General features: G+C 48.7%; 1 protein-coding gene across 1 annotated transcript; it reads right to left on the reverse strand.

Moving 5' to 3' along the window:
* Nucleotides 1–549: 549 nt before the first annotated feature.
* Nucleotides 550–5,912, reverse strand: GOT1L1 (glutamic-oxaloacetic transaminase 1 like 1). Its single transcript, XM_052661544.1, has 9 exons — nucleotides 5,798–5,912; nucleotides 4,447–4,628; nucleotides 3,472–3,583; nucleotides 3,107–3,216; nucleotides 2,786–2,878; nucleotides 2,542–2,692; nucleotides 1,547–1,712; nucleotides 962–1,104; nucleotides 550–701 (listed from the first exon to the last, which is right to left on the reverse strand). Exons 1-9 carry the CDS (start codon nucleotides 5,910–5,912, stop codon nucleotides 550–552), a joined length of 1,224 nt encoding a protein of 407 aa, XP_052517504.1.
* Nucleotides 5,913–23,185: the final 17,273 nt, after the last annotated feature.

Below are 23,185 nucleotides of genomic sequence, written 5' to 3' on the forward strand. Positions count from 1 at the left end.
CAGACTTCTCAGCTTCCAGAAATCTAAGACTCTTAATGAATTTCTGTTGTTAATAAGACACCCAGTCTATGATATTTTGTTACAGCAGCCCAAATGGACTAAGACACCAGATCAGGCCTCAGTATGGTATGTGAAAGTCACTCAGTCGTGTCCAACTCTTTGCAACCCCATGGACTATACATTTCCTTGGAATTCTCCAGACCAGAATACTGGAGTGGGTATTTCCCTTCTCCAGGAGAGCTTCCCAACCCAGGGATCGAACCCAGGTCTCCCACATTGCAGATTCTTTACCAACTGAGCTACAAGGGAAGCCCAATATATGGTATGGTAGGTGCTCAACAAATACGAGATGGTCAGTGAATGCAAACATTCCCTTCTTCTCTGGGTCTTTTTTACCCCTCTTTGCTGAGGCCAGGCCAATGCTTTATAGATAGATGGGGAGAGAGAGAGTGCTCTGCAGAGAAATGAACTATAGCAATGAATAATCAGCACAGGACTTTTGTAAAGACTAAAGCTTTATTCCAATCAGGGGTCATTTACTTTCAGAAGCTATTTCTCTGAGTCCTTTGTGAAGCAGACAGCCTCATTGATGCTCGAAGTGATGTAATCTATGTTGTAGGAATTGATACAGGTGAAGTTGATCCGACTATTCTTGGGGATATAGATATGCTTTTCACTGATCAGGTATTCCACCTGTTGGGCTGGTGACGACCATAGGGTCTCAGATCCTAGGGTGGTACCATCCCGCTCCCCTCTAGCCCAGGGTGAATTATGGACGGCAGGAAGTCTCAGGATTTCTGGGGAGCCACAAGAGTCCCAAAGCAGCTCCACTTTCCTCAGGAAAGAATCAAAGTCTGAGGTGAAGCTAGGAACGGGTTACCTGGTCCATGAAGTTTATGCTCAAATACAAGCCCAAATCCAAGGTCAGAAACGAGAGAGCTGTCCCTTCCTAGGTACTTACAGTTGAGTCCAAGATAGCTGTGGGACCCTTTCTGCTCAGTGATGTGATCCCAGGAGCCAGGGGTTCCCAGAAGCCGGAGCTTCTCCTTCACCTTTTCCTTGGTCATCATGACATTCTCTACAACCCCTTCCAGACTCTGTCTCCTACCAAGGGAAGGACAGCAAGAAGTGGAGAGCATAAGGTCTCCCCAGGCTCTCGACCTCTTCATTGCCTTTCCCCTCTTCTCCCTTCAAGAGTAAGCATCCATCTGGGATGGTTATAAACGGGAAGGGGTTTCAGCCCATATTAATGTAAGCAAGGGGAGCAGACTCTCCAGCCGACTTTGCCAGAGGAGCAGGTCCTTGGTGCTTCCTCATAATCTCTTGCCAACTGAGAGCATTCAAACAATTCGATAATAAGCCGACCTGTGCCCCCAAAGAGCATCCCGTTACCCACTCCCCCAACCTTCAGCACTGCCACTGGGGCTCCTCAGTAAAAGAGGCAACGTGGGCAGGAAGTGAAGTAGCCAGGGCATCCTGTGAGTCAGCGGGTCTGTGGGAATGCAGAGCCTCTGCCCACCCGTCCTGCCCCTCTCCCTGCCCTTACCATTCTCCCTGCATAGCAGGGTTACAGAGGACGGAGGTGATGATGCGAGCACCCGTGGTGGGAGGGTTGAGCCACAGGGCCCGCGCGAAGGTCATCAGCTGGGAGAGGACGCGCAGCAGGAGCTGGTTGTTGAGCGCCACCACCACAAGTGTACCCACTCCTTCGTCTGCAGCAATGGGACAGACAGAACCCCCACCGTGTCTCAGCACCCCCACCGTTCCCAGGCCGTGCCCTCAGTCTCTGCCTCCAGCCTTGCAGAGGGGAGGGCTGGACGACAGGGCCCTCCGCCCAGCCTCACCGAGAAGGCCCCATCCAGGCCCCAAGAAGTCGGCGCAGGCTCTTCTTGCCAAGAAAAGTAGCCGCAAGTAAGAGTCTTAAAGGTGGAAGGCAGCCCCTCCCTGTGGTCCAGTGGTTAAGAATCCACCTGCCAATGCAGGGGACATGGGTTCAATCCCTGGTCCAGGAAGATTCCGCATGCCACGGAGCAACTAAGGCCCTGCACCACAACTACTGAGCTTGGACTCTAAAGCCCGGGAACCACCACCACTGAGCCCCTGTGCCCTAGAGCCAACCCTCTGCAACAAGGGAAACCACTGCAGTGAGAGGCCCATGCACCGCAACCAGAGAAAGCCCAAGCACAGCAACAGAGAGCCAGCACAGCCAAAAATAAATGGATTGCAAAAAGTTCTTTTTTTTTTTTTTAAAGGTGAAAGGGACTTGAAACATTGCTAAGTCCCCGCCCCTCATCTTCCAGGTGAAGAAACAGAAGCCTAAGGGGTATGAGATGATTTAACTGGAGTCAGCTTTAGCAGCTGAGCTGAGATCGTACCACAGACTCTGACGTGTAGCTCAGTGCCCTTTCCCTCTGCCTCCAAGGTGCCCTGGGGTGCTCCGGGGCTCTGGGCTCTCTCCAGAGGGTAGGAGACATCAAACGTGTCCTGTGCCCCAGGTGTGGCGCCATCAGGCCATCCCTGCTCCCCCTGCCCATGACGTACCATAAATGCCAAAACTCTTGGATAGAGACTGGCTGCAGAAGAACTCAAAGCCTTGAGACACAAAGTAGTGTAAGAATCTAGCATCTTCCTCCAGGTCACCGGTGGATAAACCTTGATAGGGAATGTCAAAAAATGGAAATATCTCCTTGCTCTGTAGGAGAAAAAGAGAATGAGAAGGGGGAGGGACTCCCAGAGGCATGGGAGGTGCTGAGACGGAGGGGAGCCGGGCGGGAGGCACACTCACCTTCATCAGGGTCATCAACTGTGTCCACTGACGCGGGGTCAGCTGACAGTTGCCGATACTCCCGATCACAAAGACGCAGCCATGTGGGGCATGCTGCAGGGAAAGACTGTCCTGTCGGCGCCTCCCTGACCACACAGGTCACGACAGGGGGATGCTGGGAGGGGAAGCCATCCTCCACGTGGGTTCCTACTAAAGGGCTGTGAATCCGAGCCTATAAAAGGTCTTGGATGACCGGAGTCGGGGTAGAGGGGGTGATTAGGAGAAAAGGGAAGCTGTAAACCAGGTCTGGGGAGACGCTGCTGAGAGCGGGGGAACCTCTACCTCCACCACATCGAGGAGCATGTTGGGTTCCAAGCACAGATGCGCAGAGTCCCAGAAGGTGTGTTCATACACTGTAAAGCCCATGTCCTGGAAGATGAGTCCATGAGGTTCTGTGGGAACACAGCACCCCCCGCCACCAGCTGGGACGCGAAAAGTGGAGAGATGGGAGGCAGACACACCAGAGAATGGGTCCGGGGGCAGGGGAGGAGGATGAGTCGCCGAGGGGAGGACAGGAACAGGAAAAGGACAAGAATACCGAGGCCCAGCGACCGTTTTTCTCAGGACAGTGAAGAGGGAGAGCAGTGAAGACTGCAGGTGATGGGGTGGGAATCAAGAACGGGGCGGGGCCAGGGCCTGCCACTCACCTTTTTGAGAAGAAACGATGTAAACAATCTGAGAATTCTGACACCAAGTTTTGAGGAACTGAGCCCCGAGTTGGAAAGCGCCGCTGTCCCCCACGGTTTGCACACCCCCTGCCTGCCAGCCAAAAAAGAAGGTGCCGGTGTCTCCCAACACTGGGGAAAGAGGACCTTGCTCTAGGAGGTCAAAGCCACGTGCTCCCACACGTGCACCTCCACTGACTCATCCAACCGGGTTTACTGAGCCCCTACTAGGTGCCAGACACTGTGGTGGGCTCTTGGGATACATAAGGGAATAGAATGAACCCCCTCCACCCCTCGTGGTGCTCACATTCATACCAGGCAGGGGCAGCCTTTGACAGTAAAGGACCAAACAGTCAATATTTTATGCTGAAATGGCAACCCCACACTCCAGTATTCTTGCCTGGAGAATTCCATGGACAAAGGAGCCTGGCGGGCTACAGTCCATGGAGTCCCCAAGAGTTGGACACGACTGAGCGACCATCAGTTGACCGCTTGCTCACTCAGGTCATATAACTACTCAACGCTGCCTTTAGAGCAGGAGGCCACTCTTGACAAGTAAATGATTGTGACCATTTTCCAATAACATTTTTCTGGACACTGAAATTTGAATTTCATGTCATTTTCATGTGTCCCCCAATATTATCCCTCTTTGATTTTTCAACCATTAAAAATCATAAAACCATTAAAAAAAAAAAGCATGATGGTGATATCAGCACCATTTCAGGTTCGGATCATTCCCTTCTTGAAAGAGCTGGCACCGCAGCCGTGGGGGCTGGTGTGGAGACCCCTGGCTTTGGGTCTTGATCCCGGCTCTGTCCTCCAATGCAAGGGCTTGGGACACTCTGAACCTTGCGGGGCCCCTCTAAACTCTTTTCATGTTTGCGATTGTACAATCCCAGACCCCCCAGTCTCTACTCCTCGTGTCTCAGTGAGCGAGGGAAGGGCCCTGCTTCTCACCCTGTTCTCCACAATGACTTGGCTGTTCTTTCCAAAGAGGAGGTTCAGGGAAGCCTGGACGAATGATTTCATGCCCATCACCGGCGTGTACTCATAGTTCAGGGAGGGATCTTGGGCAATCTGCTTTCGAGTCTTGCGCACCACGGAGGATACCCAGGGTCTGCCTTCACTGGTCATGCAGACTGTGACGGGAAGGGCAGAGAGGTCTCTGGAGGCCCACTGCAGTGCCTGCAAGCTTGTGGGCTCTGCAGACAGCCCACGAATCTGTCCTGGTTCTCTTGGGGCTTTGGGGAATTGCCTAGGAAAAGACAACTTTCCTTTTCTCCCCCCCACCCCTTTATAAAAAAACGATGTGTTGTTAGTGGGTATGTCTAATTTTCATCTTTTTGAAAAAGACAAGAGAAACGTATGCCATTTTAAAGGGCAAAGATGATAGACAATGGGAGAGTTATAGGTTGGGCTTCCCTGGTGGTTCAGATGGTAAAGAATCTGCCTGCAATGCAGGAGACCCAGGTTCGATCCCTGGGTGGGGAAGATCCCCTGGAGAAAGAAATGGCAACTCACACACACAAAAAAAAAAAAAAAAAGAAAAAAAGAAATGGCAACTCACTTCAGTATTCTTGCCTGGAGAATCCCATGGACAGAGGAGCCTGGTGGGCTATAGTCCATGGGGTCGCAAAGAGTCAGACATGACTGAGTGACTGACACTTTCACTTTTCATGTGGGACTGGACAAAGGTGACACTGACTTTCACCGTGGCGAGGGCTGGCTGCATCCCAGAACAGTTTAGGAGCCACTCTTGGTTCAGGAGCGGAAGAGGGAGAAGGGGAGAATGAAGAGGCTGGAGGAAACGCAGTGTCCTCACAGGCTCCAGCACAGAGCTGGGGGCAAGGATACATGTGTGCTAAGTTGCTTCAGTAGTGTCCAACTTTTTGAGACCCTGTGGACAGTAGCCCGCCAGGCTCCTTTGTCCATGGGATGCTCCAAGCAAGAATACTGGAGTGGCTTGCCATGCCCTTCTCCAGGAGATCTTCCCAACCCAGCGATCAAACCCCAGTCACTTACGTCTCCTGCATTGGCAGGTGGGTACTTTGGTGCCACCTGGGAAGCCTGGGAGAGGATACAAGCCCTTATCAAATGCCAGGAACCCGCAGAGAAGGGCAGAGGGCCCAGATCCACCCACGAGGTTTTCTGCTTCTTTCCCCGCTGGGCAATTCTGTTCACAGGAACAGACCTCCCTGTCTAGGGAGGTTTGTGCTCTCTTGACCCCTCTGTGGCAGTGGGAACACTGCCCTCCTAGAGAATGTCATGGTACCCTGCGTCTCACACCCCCAAACGACGAAGCTTCTACCTTTATAGGCCAGGAACATCTTGTTAGGGTTGTCATCTTGCTTGTATGTCTTGAGCAAGCTGCCCTCTAGCTTCTGGGCCATGGGCACATCTGTGAACACAGACAGAGTGGGCATCGCTGAGGGAAAATAGAACCAGGACTGTGCTCCTGCTCCTATGTTCTTCTCTTGAAGGCTTCTGCCTGCAGCCAGCCTCCAAGTCTGGGCCACCCAGATCTGCCTCTTTCCAGAATCTTGACGGCAACTGGTCACCAGAGCAACAGAACCCCATCACTCACTGTGTCTGTGGTGGCCCTCCTCAAGGGCTATGGGAGTATTCCAAGATGCTTGGAGAGGACCATCTGAGGGATGGGGCTGGAGGAGGTCACAGTGAGGACATAGAATTCCCAGGCACTTCTCCCTAACTCACTGCCTCCTCTAGTCACCTAATCGACCAATTTTTTTTTTTGGCTGCACAGCATGTGGGATCTTAGTTTCCTGACCAGGGATCGAACCAGTGACCCCTGAAGTGGAATCTTAACCACTGGACCGCCCATCTAAAATAACAGATCAGCCCCTTAGAAGACACGGCAACACAGGCAGCCAACGAGTCCAGACAGGGCTGCTTCTGCAGACGTGAAACCTCAGACCCAGCAGTAATGCGAGTCGAGGGATACATTTAAAAAGCTTCTACTTTCATTTTACTCAGGGGTCCAGGTGTTTAAAAGAAAAGAAAAACAGCACTGCTCTCTTCCACAATTATTTTCAAGAGTCCTATTTCTAGAAAGAGTGTAATCTGCCACTTCTGTTGTTGTCTTAGTCACTCAGTCGTGTCCGAATCTTTGCGACCCAATGGACTGTACCCCACCAGGCTCCTCTGTCCATGGGATTCTCCAGGGAAGACTACTGGAGTGGGTTGCCATTTTCTCCTCCAGGGATCTTCCCCACCCAGGGATTGAATCTGAGGCTGCTTTGCAGGTGGATTCTTTACCACTGAGTCACCAGGGATGCCCATTAAGACCATCCTATTTCTCTGATATTTACAATGAAGACTTCTACATTTGCTAACTCTTTCAGTGGTGTCCCAGCAGCAAGTGTAGAAAGCAGAGATCAAGGGCAGAAAGCGTTGGCCTCTGTAGGATGTCCTATATATACTTTTTTTTTTTTCTTTTCAAATGACTCTCTGATTGTTACAGATGTAGTTGGTGTCTCACCCAGATACCTTTACCAGCCCTGCTGGTGGATAAGGATTTTCTTTCTCATCTACCTTCCAGATTGTGCTTGGCAACAGGAGGTTGCCAAGGTTCCCACCTGGCAGGTTACACTCCTACCGGCAGCAGCAGCCAATGACTACCTGATCTTACATACAAAAAGCCAGCCGTGGGACTTCCCTGGTAGTCCAGTGGTTAAAACTCTAAGTTTCCACTGCAGAGAGCACGGGTTAGATCCCTGGTGGGGGAATTAAGATTCCCACATGCCTCGGTGTGGCAAAAAATATTTAAAAATAATAATAATTTAATTTAAAAAGTCATTGCTCTTGACTTGGGGGATGCACGTGGCTCATTTTGCACTTCAGGGCCCATCCCCCAATCAGGCCATGGCTAGACTTGACCCAGGGCCCCTTGTGTGGCCCCCTCCTCTTTACAGTCCTGCTTCCTTCATTTCCTTGTGGGTTCCTCCTACAGAGCACTCCCTCTGCAAACCACATGCCCCAAATCCCTGTCTCAGCCTGTGTTTCCAGGGAACCTGCCTTGAGACAAATGATTGTGCAAGTTATCCCTATTACTGCAGAAACCTTTGGAAGCATTTATTTTTGGCTGTGCTGGGTCTTCGTTGCTCTGCTTGGGCTTTCTCGTGTGGTGAGCCGGGCCACCCTCGAGTCGTTGTGTGTGAACTTCTCATTGCTGTGGCTTCTCCTGTTGCAACCCACAGGCTTTAGGGCACGCAGCTTCATTATTTGCATCATGCGGGCTTAGCAGTTGTGGCTCCAGAGCTCTAGAGCATGGGCTCAGTAGTTGTGGCACACGGGCTGAGTGGCCTCTTGGCATGGGGAATCTTTCTGGACAGGGATTGAACCCGTGTCCCCTGCACTGGGCAGGTTCTTAACCACTGGACCACCAGGGAAGTCCTGTAGAAACCTTTAAAACTCAAATATACATAGAACACCGATGTTCTACAAGCAACCCACAGCCACAGTTAACCTTTGCTGTACCCTTTCTGGTTTCTTCTCTAAGATGTTTATATTTTAAGATGATGGATATCAAAAGCACCATGTCATTTTTTATTATACTTTTTTCACTTCACATCTTGGTTGTGAGGATTTAATATCTGTGCCAATGAGAATTTTTTATGTGACAAGAAACAAACAAACAAACAAAAAACCAACCCAAACTAGCATGAACAGGAGAAGGAATTCATTGCCTCTATAAGCGGGCAGGCTCGGGTACATGTGACTTCGAGCATCGTCCAGACCAGAGCATAACGACTTGTCAGGGTTCCAGCTTCATTTCCTGTGGTTCCCTTGGCTCTCCTTTTCTGGAGGCTTCCACTTTGTTCTTGGGCTGACTCTGGGCATGGGAGCAAAAGCGAACGTAGCACTGACGCAAAGGATACGCATTTGAACAATTACAATTGCAGCTCTATTTGCAAATAAGCTAAATGCTGATTACTGAAGGAATGTTTACACCAGAATATCCATATAATAGAATTCTGTGCAGCAGTTAAAGGCAGCCCTACAGATACAAATATATAAAAATATCCAAGATACATCATTAGGAACAATGAAGGTACAAATGGAGAGCAAAGTAGAGAACACTTTGGGAGAAATAAAAGATCATTTGCATGTATATGCACAGAGAAGCTCTGGAGGGGTGCAAGAAGAAGCAGGTAACTGTGATCACCTCTGGAAAGTGGAACAGGCTGGCCAGTGGACAAGGACGGGAACTAACACTGCCTTGCTTTCCACTGCACCCGACTTCGTCCCTTGGAAATGTTAGACCACATGCAGATGACTGTTCATTTAGAAAGTGTTTGTGTTTTCAAACAATAGCTGCAGCACTATCCAGAGGAAGAGAGAGCATCTCTCCTCTTGGATCCTTGCAAGAACCAGCAAGTTTCCCTCCCGGAACCCCCTACCTCCTTTCTCTCGACTGCAGCAAATCAGTCACTGTCCCATCCCTGACCTTATCATGGCTGAGGATGGGACACTCTGGTAGTGTAACCCAACCACCTAGAGCTGAGGGGTGTGTTCATCCCTCCCAAACTGCACAGCTAAAAACGGACAGAACCAGGCGAGCATGCTCAGTCGTGTCCGACCCTTTGCGACCCCATGGACTGTAGCCCACCAGACTCCTCTGTCCACGGGATTCTCCAGGCAAGAATACTAGAGTGGATTGCCATTTTCTTTCTCCAGGGGATCTTCCTGACTCAGAGATCAAACCCATGCCTAGAAGAGTTCCCTAAAAGGAGCTGACAAATTGTCGGCTCTGACAAATTGTCAGAAATGAGAGAGAGGAGAAGGGGTGGTGGGAAGGAAGTCAGAGAGTGTTCACAGAATTATCCGTTTCCAAGTCTTAAGAATCACCATATTGGAAATTCCCTGGCAGTCCAGTGGTTAGGGCTCCAAGCTTTCCCTGCTAAGGGGCTGGGTTCAATCCCTGGTCAGGGAACTAAGATCCCATAAGCCATGAGGTGTGGCAAAAAAAAAAAAAAAAAAAAAAGAGCCAGCCACTCTCTCTTTTTCTTTTTTTAAAATTATTTATTTATTTGGTCACATCAAGTTTTGCTTGCAGCACACAGGCTCTTTAGTTGTTACATGTGGGATCTAGTTCCCTGACCAGGGATGGAACCTGTGCCCCCAGCATTTGGGAGCATAGGGTCTTAGCCAACTGGACTACGATGGAAGTCCCAAGAAGAAACACCATTTTTAAAGACTATTTATTTATTTTTTGGCTGCATTGAGTCTTAGTTGCAGCTTGTGGGATCCTGGGGGCTGAACCCTAGACTCCTGTGTTGGGAGCTTGGAGTCTTAGCCACTAGACCACAAGGGAAGTCCCAAGAAGAGCTGCCATCTTTAACGGCTACTTTTATGTTCATTGGCCTTGTGCTTCCAAACCTGTCCAACATCCGTATCCCAGCAGAGGCAGTGGGGAAGTCTCCTCTCTGGATTCTCCCAGGCTACAGAGTGACAGCAGGCAGGGAGTAACGGAGGCGGTGGCTGGCTTGTGCCTTGAGGCTCTACCCTGAAGCTGATCAGCCAATAACTGGGGACGGAGTGCTCGTGGCCCCAGGTTCCATCCTTCACCAGCCCAGGTACAGACGTGGTTATATAAACTAGAATATCCTGTCTTTTCCACAGAGCACAGGACCACAGGCCTGTCTTAGTCTTTACCAGCTGTTTCTGGCCATTCCTGGGGTGTTCTCAAGTGACGCTGGGGCTAACACTGTCACATTCACCCAGTCCTGCCCCCTCACTGACACTTGTTTCTTACCCTGTCATTGGCTCCAGCACTTCCACACCGCACAGGGACTGGCAACACGCTGACCATCACACAGTATCAGTGTGGATGCCAAGGGTTCATTCTCCTGAAGCCTCTCAAGCCACAGCGCCCACCTACCAAGGCAGCCGGCACATGCCTGCCACCCTGAGCATCCACTGAAAATCCTTCTTTCCATTTTTACCTGCCAGCCCTCATGGCCACAGAACCGAGACCCTAACTAGAGCCTCATGGTGTTTGAACAGAGGAGGGTCTTTGGTCCTAGGAAGCCTGGCTTTCCATCTTACTTCTTCCCTAGTACCTACAGGGCCTTAGGTAAGTAATTGAAAATCTCTCCGTCTCAGTGCATGCATTTTTTTTTAAATTTGGCTGCCCTGTTTCTTAGTTGCAGAATGCGGGATCTTCAATCTTTGTTGGGGCATGCCAGATCTTTTCGTTGTGGCACGTGGGATCCAGTTCACTGACCTGGGATCAAATCTAGGTCCCCCGCATTGGGAGTCTCAGCCACTGGACCACTAGGGAAGTCCCAGTGTATTTATTTTTAAATTGGGAAAACAAACATTATAGAACTGTGTGACATTTATTATGGAAAGGGATGTGTCCCCTGGGCCATCACAAGGAGAGAAGAACTTATAAATGTAAGACCTAAATGCAAGAATTTCTGATTATAGAGTTTATACTGTAGAATTCTTAGGGGGTCTCTTGAAATAACATGGACATTTGAACAAACTAGGGATTTGACATTTCCCCCCAGAAAATTGCAGGTTCCGGTAACCACACTCACAGAAGCTAGCTGCTAAAGCAGAACAGCCCCCTTTACCAAGCCACTCCCCAAGCAATCTTTACTTAGCCACTCTCAGGCTCAGCTAGGGAGACCAAAGGATAAAGGAAATTCCTGATGGGAAGCTGGGGTAAAAGGACGTCCTCATTAATTGACCTCAAACTCTCACTCTAGTGCCAGGACACTTTATGTCTGTGTCCACACAGTTGTGAGGTGTGCTGCTCTGGGACCAGGGACTGCTGTACATCACTTCCCTTCCTTGCTTTTCTAAATGGGGACCTTATAGCAGTTTTCCTCTCAGCATGGAACACTGGGTGTACTGAGGAGCAGGTAAATTCATTTGGGGTATGTAAGCTACAGCGTCATACGTAGCTACTTTTAGATGAAGAAAAGGCAGCTCACCCGGAGATCCTCAACTCCACGTTGGATGTTGGATGTGACCTGAGTTGTTCCCTTTGGGGAGGAGACCATGAGTTTCTTTGTTGTGGAAAAACTGCATCATGTGAGGTGAGACCATTCCTGGAATTACATGTTGGAGGAAAAGAACACTGACTGATGAGCTGCCAAAAGGTGGAAGGTAGTGGTTTTTCACAAAGTTCACCCAGAAACCCTCTTCCTACTCCTTCTGGTAAGGAACCCCACTCAGCTCCCCAGCCTTGGATCCCAAATCCTGGGGACTGCTCTAAGAAGAGGTATGTGACTGACCCTGACCTATTGGAGTCCCATTAGAACTGGCAGAGAAGAGCCTTTTGTTACCCCTCTAGTCATGGAGTTCTCAGAAAATGGCCTCAAAGTTTGAACCTACTGGCCCCTGACATGTAGGAAACACTGACAAATGCTGCCAATTGAATGAGAAAAGAAGCATGTTACTGGCCTCCAGCCTCTCTTTCCTCTCAATATCAATCTGGATTTGCAGTTGCGAAGGACAGAAATTGACTCTTGACGGAAGCATAAAAGGGGGGTTTTTTGAAAGGATATCTGGTAACTCACATGCTGGATGGGGAGGTTGGAGATCTGGGGCCAGGAACACGACCACGATCAGACCACAGAAGGAAGGTGAATTGCTAAACAATAGATGAACAACAGACAGTGCTCTGACTAATTCTACCCTCACGTCCCTCTGTTGGCCCCGCTGCCCCTGCAGGTCCCAGCACCAGGTCTTGGCCGCTACCATCCTTCCATCCTAACTTCACAGTGTTCCGGAAGCACAGACCCAGGAGCCTGTTCTGATTGGCTGAGCCCACTCACGTGACCCACTGGCCCCACCCTATTTTCCAGCCAAGGGGTTCAGTTCAGTTCAGTTCAGTCGCTGAGTCGTGTCAAACTCTGCCACCCCATGGACCGCAGCAGCCAGGCTTCCCTGTCCATCACCAACTCCCGGAGCTTGCTCAAACTCATGTCCGACGAGTTGATGATGCCATTCAACCATCTCATCCTCTGTGGGAGAATTGAAAGTCTGTTGGTTTCAGCTTCATTCCTGAGAGGCGGGCTCTGCCTCCTGCCAAGACTGTGAAAGTGGAGACTTCTCCAAACCTTAGAATTGAAGTGAAGTGAAGTCACTCAGTCATGTCCGAGTCTTTGTGGCCTCATATACTGTACAGACCATAGAAATCTCCAGGCCAGATTACTGTTGTGAGTAGCCTTTCCCTTCTCCAGGGGATCTTCCCAGCCTAGGGATGGAATCCAAGTCTCCTGCATTGCAGGCTGATTCTTTACCAGCTGAGCCACAAGAGCAGCCCCAAGAAGAGAAAAAGGTGGTCAAAAAAAGACAGAGTGTCACAATTATATCACAGTTTCTCCTTTCTCTTTAAATATCCCACCCTACCCCCTGGTAGTCTCAACTAGTGATCTTACTTCTGTTCACAAAGACAACAAAAGTGATTGGAAGAGACTCTCACATGTTCCCATCATAGCTACCAGTCTCCTTCCATGGGTACCCACCCACAACTTAGCACCATGCTTGAGCTCACCTCTCCCGAGCCCCTGTCGCCTCCAAGACGTCCCTTCCTGCCCTGGGTCCCGGCTCCACGGCCCCTGCTGTTGGGCTTTCTCTGCCCTTTCCTCCATCTCCCCTCTCTACTAGAACATCCTCTGGCGCATACAAACAGGCGTGAAATTCGAATCTTGAACACAAACACTCCCATGACTTCACATCCCCTCTCCAGCTCTTAGCCCATGTGTCCTGCAGAGCTCAGCCAAGGAAACAGGACCCCTGGGAGTGATATGGGTGTTACAGGAACCAGAGCTTGCAGGAGTGGAGGAGAATCTGGGAGAGGGAAGGTCTAGAGGGAGCTGGAGAATGAGAAGAATTATGCATCAGGCTGCCTGAAGACCCTGTATGTGAACATCTTAGAGTGTACAGGGCAATTCGAGAAACCAGACACATCCAGCTCTGTGGGGGGCTAGAAGGGAGCGTGCATGGAGGGTTCTACGGGAAGATGCGCAGCTAACCCTGTGTGGGGCAACAGCCAAGTGTCTTGTCATGGGGTTGAGTGCTGTGTCACTCAGCAGGGCATCAGTCTGTGAGCAGAGCTGGACATGAGCAGAGGCGAGTCTGAAGACAAGTCAGATCCCATCCGGCGCCTCTGCTTCCATATCTCACCCTGAAATCCTTCAGGTATTAGTGAGCACTGCTTCATTTCCAGCTCTCAGATCTGAGGCAGGTTCCTCTTTTGGCCAATGCTCACCCAGAATCTAACAAGGATTCTGGGAAACAGGGGTCCCGGATTTAACCAAGGTGACAACAGGGTCATCGACCACACCATGTTCTCTGATCTTCAGCGTATTGAAGCAACATGTGTAGTCTATCTCCTCTTCACTTTCCAAGGTCTGCTGAACCCACTCTGATCAGCACTTCATCACCTCCATCAAAGCTGACTTTGGGGGCTTCTCTGGTGGCTCAGGGGTAAAGAATCCACCTGCCAATGCAGAGGACACAGGTTCCATCCCTGATCCGGGAAGATCCCACCTGCCTCGGAGCAACTAAGTCTGTACGCTATAACTGCTGAGCCTGTGCTCTGGAGCCCAGAAACCTCAGCTACTGAAGCCCTTCTGCCCTGCAGCCCCTGCACCACAACAAGAGAAGCCACTGAAAAGAGAAGCAATATGGATGAGCCACACTCATCACAGCTAGAGGAAAGCCCGCCCAGCACCCAAGACCCAGCACAGCAGAAAATCAATCAATCAATCAAAATTATTTTAAAAAAGCCACTCTTATCAAGGTCACAAATGACAGATCTCTGTACTGTCTAATCTAAGAGTGCGTTCTCAGCACATGCACAGAGAAGGCCGTCCATGTGAGGGAAGGACCAAAGGAGAGAGAGATGCCAGTTGGAATCCCTCTTGACTGAGAGATGCTCACCCACATCAGGACCAAATTTGGAGACGATTGGCCAGAGACAACCCAGAAAATTGTCCCCATATAAGCAACCTAAGCCACTCCTGTGGGAGGTGACTCACTCCGAGTCTGCCCATCTGTTCTTCCACATGTACGCTGCCTCTAATAAATACTGTTATCTTTTTCACAGTTTTGGTCTCTTGCTGAATTCTTTCTTCAAAGAAGACAAGAATCAAGATTTTTTTTTTTCTTCCAGGCTTTCACTGCCAAAATCCATCTATCAAACTTACTGTTGGGCTGCACCTGAAGGCCTGCAAACCCTGTACTTGCCCAGCCTCAAAACCAAAGAAAGAGCCCAGAGTTGGCAAAAGAGACATCAGCAGCGTAACGGATGAGGGACCTTACATGTCTGAAGAGAGGTCCTGGAGCGACACCCCACGGTGTGGGGCAGACAGCGGGTAAGACAAGGTAACAGTCTTTGCTCCCAGGGTGATAAAGAGATTGCAGTTCCAGGGGGAGCTGACGTCAGCTTGGCTTATCAGTTATTGCAGAAACCAGCAGAAGAGCGTGCCCACCCCCCACCCCCACCCCACCCCGCCACTGCCCCCTTTGATGCACTATCATAGCTGAAATAGTTTTGATCTAGAGATTAGAACTAACACTATCTGGGGCTGAGGCAGACACATAGGCATTAACTGATGAGGCTCCATGATTAAGAGGGAAGGTCAGTCAGGGGTGAAGTCTACAGGTGAAGCAGGTACTGGTCAAGGAGGGGAAGTACAGAGAGCAAAAGAACAGCCATCTTGGGTGGCCTGACAATACACCTACACATCCAACTCAGCTTCTTTCCTAAACTGTAGACTCGGGAATCCAAATACCTACTTAATATTCCAATAAATCTTGAACAGACTTTTCAAATTTACGGTGTTCAAAAGCTAACTGGTAGTTTCACATCCTCCATTATTTCCCCCCGTTTTAGTAAGTGGCAAGTCCCTTCTGCCAGATTCTCAGGCCAAAACATCCATCCCAGACTTCTCTCTTTTTCTCTTACACTCTACACCCAAGTTATCTGCAAGCCCTGCAAGTTTTACTTTGTAACATATTTAGAGCCCGTTCACTTTAAATTTATTATTTAATTTGTTTCTGGGAGGGATGGGTGTGTGAATGAGCAGAGGGCGCAGTCTGTGTGAAGGCACACTGACAACGCTGAGTTCTTCAGTCAATTTAAGTGTGGGTGGGGGACTTCCATGGCAGTTAGTGTGGTTCTGACTCTACACTTTCACTGCCAAGAGCCTGGGTTCAGTCTCTGATTGGGGAACTAAGATCCCAGAAGCTGCACCCCCCCCCAAAAAAAATTTTTTTTAAGTTCAAAAAAAATTAAATCTGTTTGGAATAAAAATGTATAGGAGAGGGGAGTGGTACGAAATCAGATTGGAAAGGTAGGCACTTGTCCATCTAATGCTAAGCCCTTGCGTTAAGGGGTCTGAATTCTACCCCAAGCACTTGAAGATCATTGAATGATTTTAAGAAAGGGAATGACACTGTCAGATTTATGTTTTAGAAAAATCTCCCTGGGGGCTGCGGAGGATGAACTGGAGAGGAGCCAGAACTAGGCAAGTAGGCCACATGAAGACTATTTTAGTTAATTCGGTTAAGAAGTGATGAAGGCCTGAGATATGGCTGTGGGTACTGGGTAAACTTGCCAGATGTCCTCCATAAAAATACCAGGCACCACACCAAGCCTGGAGGGAGATGTCAGTTCTGCAAAATATCTGCTTAATGTAAACAATATCTTATGTATCAGTGCTAATGTCTGCTTTGTGTCCAACTTTTCTACCTTCTTTTATTATTACGAAACAGATCTTTTTCATTACAACGACTTGCAAGAAATAGTAAAGGAAAGCAAAGGCAAAGATTTTTAAAAACATTTCACTCTCTGAGGTCAGATGGGCAACGCCAGAGCAGGTGAAACCAACTAGCCAGCAAGCCTACTGAAGGGATGGATGGGCATGAGGGTGGGTTGGGAAGGAAGAACTAATTTGCTCTTAATGAGTTCTTCCCTCTGGGTCTTTGTTGCAGTAAAAAGGAAAAAGGAGGAATAAGTTTTTTTCTTTCCTTTTCCTGAGAACAAAGAATATAAAGAGAACAGTGGGCAGGCCTGAACATTCCTTTTTTTTTTTCCTTTAACTGATCCTAACTCTGAATGTCTGTGACTAAGTTTGCATTTCTGCCCCCTAACTCTGCAGGAGCTACACTTCACACTTATTTTCCTTTGACTCTGTGCTAAATACATCCCCTATCTGGTGTCTACCCTTACAACACCCTTCCCCTTGGAGTTACATGTATCACAAAGAAGGGCGCAGAGCCGCCCAACTGCCAGACTCAATTACTGGGTTACTGACGCCACTTTATGACTGTCTTTGAAACAATGCAAGAGGAAGGAATCAAGATCCTATCAGCTTCGGTCCTCATCACTGACTCCTGACAGCCAGCCCTTACCTTATAAAAGCCCCTAGACTTCTCATGGAGCTAGGGACACAGTTCTTGAGGCTTGACCGTACTGTGTTCCCCTCTCCACCCGCTGAGAATAAAAGCTACCTTTCTATTTCCTCCAGTCTCTGTCTCTGTATTTTTCTTTTGGCTTCGGTGGGCAGAGTAGGCCAACATTTTGGCCAGCAACATCTTGACAACTGCAGTGATGTTTGCTATCAGCCCCGTATGTTTCTCTTTCCCCCAAGATGGTCAGAATGTCTCCATTGGGAAAGCAGTTGCCTGTGGTTCTGGGACAGCATTCCAACGTCAATTAGATTCAGACCTGGACCCAAGGGGAGCCCTCAGGGGAAGGGCTCGAGCACGTGATCCACTGACTGAGAGAGAAAAACAGAGACACCGTGGGTGGCGCCCAGCTGATGCAAAGCTCTCCCATTCCCAGCAATCTCTTCTCTGGGAAGAAGTGGCCCATCCGCTCTCCCTCCTGGGAATACCAACAGTGTAAGCTGGAAGATTTCATCTAGTTTCTTGCTGAAGAGGCTTTGAGAACAGTGTTCACAGCATTACAAAGTGTGGCTCCTGCCTAGTGAAGTCACTTAGTCGTGTCCGACTCGTTTCGACCCCGTGGACTGTAGCCCACCAGGCTCCTCTGTCCATAGGATTTTCCAGGCAAGAATACTGGAGTGGGTTGCCATTTCCTTCTCCAGGGGATCTTCCCAACCCAGGGATCGAACCCAGGTCTTCCTCATTGTAGGCAGATGCTTTACCATCTGAGCCACCAGGGAAGCCTAGTCACTGGCTCCTCCCTAGCAACTCAGAAATGAAAACTGTAGCGGAGGGGTTCTTTAGTTCCTAATTTTCTTAAAAGATAGGGGAGGAGTCACAGAATGACTGGTCATTCTCTTAGGCGTGAAGGACGGAGGCTGGGATGCTCTTCCTGGACCAAGCCGACAAGAGGCTCCCAGGGGCCTTTGGAGAAGAGCAGAGCACAACAGATCTTAGGACCTTCCAGAGCTCAGAGTACCATTGTATTCTGGTCTCTGATAGGAAATCTTTAAAAACAGGACCAGAGATGGATTCGTTTTTTGTGTGTGTGTGTCACAAATTACCACAAAGCAGCTCAGAACAACACACTTCTTTTTCTTTCTTTTTTTTTTTTTGAGGGGGGCTACAACTTACCGCATGCAGGATCTTAGTTCCCCCGGACTATGGATCAAAACCATGCCCCTTGCAGTGGAAGCATGAAGTCTTAACAACTGGACTACTAAGGAAGTCCCAGCACACATTTATTATCTAAGTTTCCATGGGTCAGGAATCTGGGTCTCCTGCTCAGGGTCTCAGCAGGCTACAGTGATGGTGTTGGCCAGGGCTGCAGTCTCATCTAAGACACAGGGTCCTCTTCCAGGCTCACAGGGAACCCATTTCCTTGTAGCTGTAGAACTCACGGTGGTGGGCTTCCTCGAGGCCAGCAGGAGTGTCTCTCTTCTATCTCTGACCTTCTCTTAAAGGGCTTACCTGATTAAGTCAGGCCCACCCAAGATCATCTCCCTTTCTGTGAATTTAATTGATTAAGGACCTTAATTACATCTTCAAAATTCCTTCCCATCTGCCATATAATATGACATAATCACAACAATCACATCCCATCACCTTTGCCATTTTCTGTTTGTTAGAAGCAAATTATGCCCCCACCCACATTCACGGGGGAGGGATTATGCAAGGACATGGGTCTTTGGAGGTTATCAGAAGCTTCTGGAGAGAACGGTCCTTCCATGAGAGGTGATTGGGTTGGATGATAATTTCACAAGATCAGAACTCTGTAGAGTTTACAAGGATCTCTCACTGTAATGGGCTGAACAGTGACCCCCTCCCCCCGCCAACGAAAGATACACGATCCAGAACCTCAGAATGCAACCTTATTTGGAAGAAGGGTCTTTGCTGATATAATTAAGGCAAAGATCTTGAGATGAGATCCTCCTGGTTTAGAACAGGCCCCAAATCCAAGTCCGATCTATCTCTTACAAAGACAGATCTGTGTCTTTAAAAGAGAGAAGGAGAGGCCACACAGGGACACAAGGGGAAAGTGATATCAGAGGTAGACATCAAAACGATGTGTCTGTAAATCAACAAAAGCCAAGAATTGCTGCAGCCCGGGGCCTGGAACAAAGTCTCCTAGGGGGTTCTCTAGAAGGAACTAGCCCTGTCTACTTGATTTCAGATTTCTGGCCTCCAGAACTGTAAGAAAATAAACCCCCTGACTGGTTCTTCTGTCATCAGCAATATATGGTTCCATCTCATGACCCAACACGGCTACTTCAGTCCTTACCATCACACCTGCATTCCAGCTAGTTGGAAAGGGGCAATCAAATGTGGAGGATATACCTTTTCCCTTTAAGACCCAGAAGCTTCACACTTCATTCGACTAGAATTTTGTCACTTAGTCATAGCGGGCTGCAGGGGAAACTCCAATGTGTTTTTAGGCAGGCCATGTGCCTGGTAAAACTTAGGCGTTCTGTTACTCAAGGAAGGAAAGAAGAGAGAATGGACAGCAAATTCTGCCAACAGGAGAAAACAAACACAAGGTCTGACTTGATGAGGCCTGTGATCAGTCGTGTCCAAGTCTTTGCAGCCCCGTGGCCTGTAGCCCGCCAGGCTCCTCTGTCCATGGGATTCTCCAGGCAAGAATACTGGAGTGGGTTGCCATTTCCTCCTCCAGGGGATCTTCCCAACCCAGGGATTGAACCCCTGTCTCTTGCATCTCCTGCACTGGCAAGGAGATTCTTTACCTTTGCACCACCTGGGAATCTCCTGACTTGATGAATCACCTCTCAAATCTGGGACCCAGAGAAAAGGCTTAGAAGCACCCCACCACCCTTCATTATAGATGAAATAGCCTGGGAAATGTGGGTTCAAAACAGCAGGAATAAGATGAGCATGCCGAGGCTGGAGTAAGAGTGTTCCTCCTTCCCCATCACACCCTCAGCTGTGGGTTGAATTGTGCCCCCCGAAAAGATATGCTGAAGTCCTAACCCCCAGAACCTGGGAATGTGACCTTATTTGGAGGTAGGGTCTTTGCACGTATAGTCAAGTTAAAATGAAGTCACACAGAATCAAGCTAGACCCTGATCCAATGGCTGGTGTCCTTACAAGAGGAGGGAACTTTGGTCACAGACACTCACAGCGGGAGAAGGCCAGGTGAAGACGGAGGCAGATGTCGCCCTGCGGCAGCTACAAGCCAGACAACACCCAGGAAGCTGGAGGCAAAAAGGGCCTTCCCCCAGGGCCTTACCTTAGTCTTGGATCTCTAGCCTCTAGAACTGTGACGATACTTTTCTGTTTGGGATAATTCATTATGGAAGGTTTAACCAACTAAAATACCATCTCCCTCCTTGAAGGTACCACAAAGCACTGACACCTAGAAGTGCCCTCGCTCTTAAACCTTCCATCCATCGTTGTTTTTTTCTTTTTGGCCACACCACACAGCATGTGAGATCTTAGTTCCTCATTCAGTTCAGTTCAGTAGCTCAGTCATGTCTGACTCTTTGCGACCCCCTGGACTACAGCACACTAGGCTTCCCTGTCCATCACCGACTCCTGGAGCTTGCTCAAACTCATGTCCATCGAGTTGGCAATGCCATCCAACCATCTCATCCTCTGTCATTCCTCAACCAGGGATCAAGCCCAGGCCCCCTGCAGTGAAAGCTCAGAGCCCTAACCACTGGACAGCCAGGGAAATGCCTGTCTGTCCTTAAAATTAGCTCATTATAGAGACTTCCCTGGTAGTCCAGGGGCTAAGACTTTGCACTCCCAATGAAGGGGGCCCGGGCTTGATCCCTGGTTAGGGAACTAGATCCCATATGCCACAACTAAGACTCAGTGCAGCCAAATAAATAAATAAAACTATTTTTGAAAAAAAAATTAGATCATCATAAATGCTGCAACCCAAAGATAGGGTGAGCCAAACCTTGACCGAACGGTCAGGCACAGGCTAGACCAGGGTCTGAAAGTGACAAGAGGGCCAGAGGGGGAGGTATATAGTGACATGGGTGTGACACCAGCAGGATCACTGACACCTGAGGGGGGGATGAACCTGCAGAAGGAAGACCAGGCAGGACACACCCACAATGACCAAAGGTAAGTGAGTCCAGGATCTGGGCTGTCGATGGAAGCAGGACCAAACGAGGGCTGAAGCCAGGAGCCCTGGGACTGAAGCCAGGAGCCCTGGGACTAGTTGGAGCCCCACACTCAAATGACACCTCTTACAACTGGAAGGACCCTTTCAGTTTCCAAATCTTTTCACATACAGTCTCTCATCTGAGCTTCAAAACCAATCTGCAAGAATTGAGTACAGCAATTATATCATCTCCATTTGATTCACAGGCCAAGAGAGAGGCTAAGTCACTTGCTCTGTGTGACTGATGGTGAGCAGTCAGTGCAGAGAAAGTGAACTTGGGATTCTGGTAGACTGGGTTAAAATCAGCACAGCAAGCTCTTTGATTGCTACACAGCTGTATTTTTTCCTTTGTTGGCCCTGCAAAGTAACATTTGGAGAGCACCTCTTACAAGGTTGGTATATTTATTGGTACTCCTAAAAAAGGTCACTTCCATCCTTATTTGTTTTTTCCAGCTCCAAATGCCATGCAATTTATACTGAAAACACAGTTTTGCCAAGTAATCTTGGCTACTTACAATTCATCTTGCTAAAGGTCACTTTCTTCATTTTATCAAGAAAGTGAAGTTGCTCGGTCATGTCCGACTCTTTGTGACACCATGGACTGTAGCCTACCAAGCTCTTCCATCCATGGAATTTTCCAGGCAAGAATACTGCAGTGGGTTGCCATTTCCTTCTCCAAGGGATCTTCCCAACCCAGGGATCGAACCCGGGTCTCCCGCATTGTAGGCAGACACTTGACCGTCTGAAGCACCAGGGAAGTCTCATTTTATCAAAGGACTGATCTAAACCATTTCCAGTTGAGCTATTTCAAATCCTAAAAGATGATGCTGTGAAAATGCTGCACTCAATATGCCAGCAAATTTGGAAAACTCAGCAGTGGCCACAGGACTGGAAAGGGCCATTTTCATTTCAATCTCAAAGAAAGGCAATGCCAAAGAATGCTCAAACTACCACACAATTGCACTCATCTCACTTGCTAGCAAAGTTATGCTCAAAATTCTCCAAGTGAGGTTTCAACAGTACACGACCCAAGAACTTCCAGATGTTCAAGTTGGATTTAGAAAAGGCAGAGGAACCAGAGATCAAATTGCCAACATCTGTTGGATCACAGAAAAGCAAGAGAGTTCCAGAAAAACATCTGCTTCTGCTTTATTGACTAGACCAAAGCCTTTGACTGTGCGGACTACAACAAACTGTGGAAAAGTCTTAAAGAGATGGGAATACCAGACCACCTTACTTGCCTCCTGAGAAATCTGTATGCAGGTCAGGAAGCAACAGTTAGAACTGGACATGGAACAACAGACTGGTTCCAAATTGTGAAAGGAGTGCATCAAGGCTGTATATTGTCACCTTGCTTATTTAACTTACACGCAGAGTACACCATGCAAATTGCTGGGCTGGATGAAGCACAAGCTGGAATCAAGATTGCCAGAAGAAATATCAATAACCTCAGATACGCAGATGACACCACCCTTATGGCAGAAAGTGAAGAGGAACTAAAGAGCTTCTTGATGAAAGTGAAAGAGGAGAGTGAAAAAGCTGGCTTAAAACTCAAAATTCAAAAAACAAAGATCATGGCATCCGGTCCCATCACTTCATGGCAAATAGACAGGGAAACAATGGAAACAGTGACAGACTTTATTTTCCTGGGCTCCAAAATCACTGCAGATGGTGACTTCTGCCATGAGATTAAAAGGCGCTTGCTCCTTCGAAGAAAAGCTATGACTAACCTAGACAGCATATTAAAAAGCAGAGACATTACTTTGCCGACAAAGGTCCCTCTAGTCGAAGCTATGGTTTTTCCAGTAATCATGTACAGATGTGGAAGTTGGACTATAAAGAAAGCTGAGCGCAGAAGAATTGATGCTTTTGAACTGTGGTGTTGGAGAAGACTCTTGAGAGTCCCTTGGACTGTAAGGAGATCAAACCAGTCAATCCTAAAGGAAAGCAGTCCTGAATATTCACTGGAAGGACTGATGCTGAAGCTGAAGCTCCAATACTTTGGCCACCTGATGCGAAGAGTTGACTCATTGGAAAAGACTCTGATGCTGGGAAAGATTGAAGGTGGGAGAAGGGGATGACAGAGGATGAGATGGTTGGATGACATCACCAACTCCACGGAAATGAGTTTGG

This window comes from Budorcas taxicolor, chromosome 24 (genome assembly GCF_023091745.1).
Source record: "Budorcas taxicolor isolate Tak-1 chromosome 24, Takin1.1, whole genome shotgun sequence".
In the NCBI taxonomy this organism is placed as follows: domain Eukaryota; kingdom Metazoa; phylum Chordata; class Mammalia; order Artiodactyla; family Bovidae; genus Budorcas; species Budorcas taxicolor.

Coding starts and splice junctions, on each gene's coding strand:
- GOT1L1 (XM_052661544.1), bottom strand. CDS start 5,912: ATGCCCACTCTGTCTGTGTTCACAGATGTGCCCATGGCCCAGAAGCTA. Junction 4,629..5,797: donor GATGTTCCTGGCCTATAAAG/GTAGAAGCTTCG, acceptor TTCCCGTCACAG/TCTGCATGACCAGTGAAGGC. Junction 1,105..1,546: donor CCTGCTATGCAGGGAGAATG/GTAAGGGCAGGG, acceptor TTCCCTTGGTAG/GAGACAGAGTCTGGAAGGGG.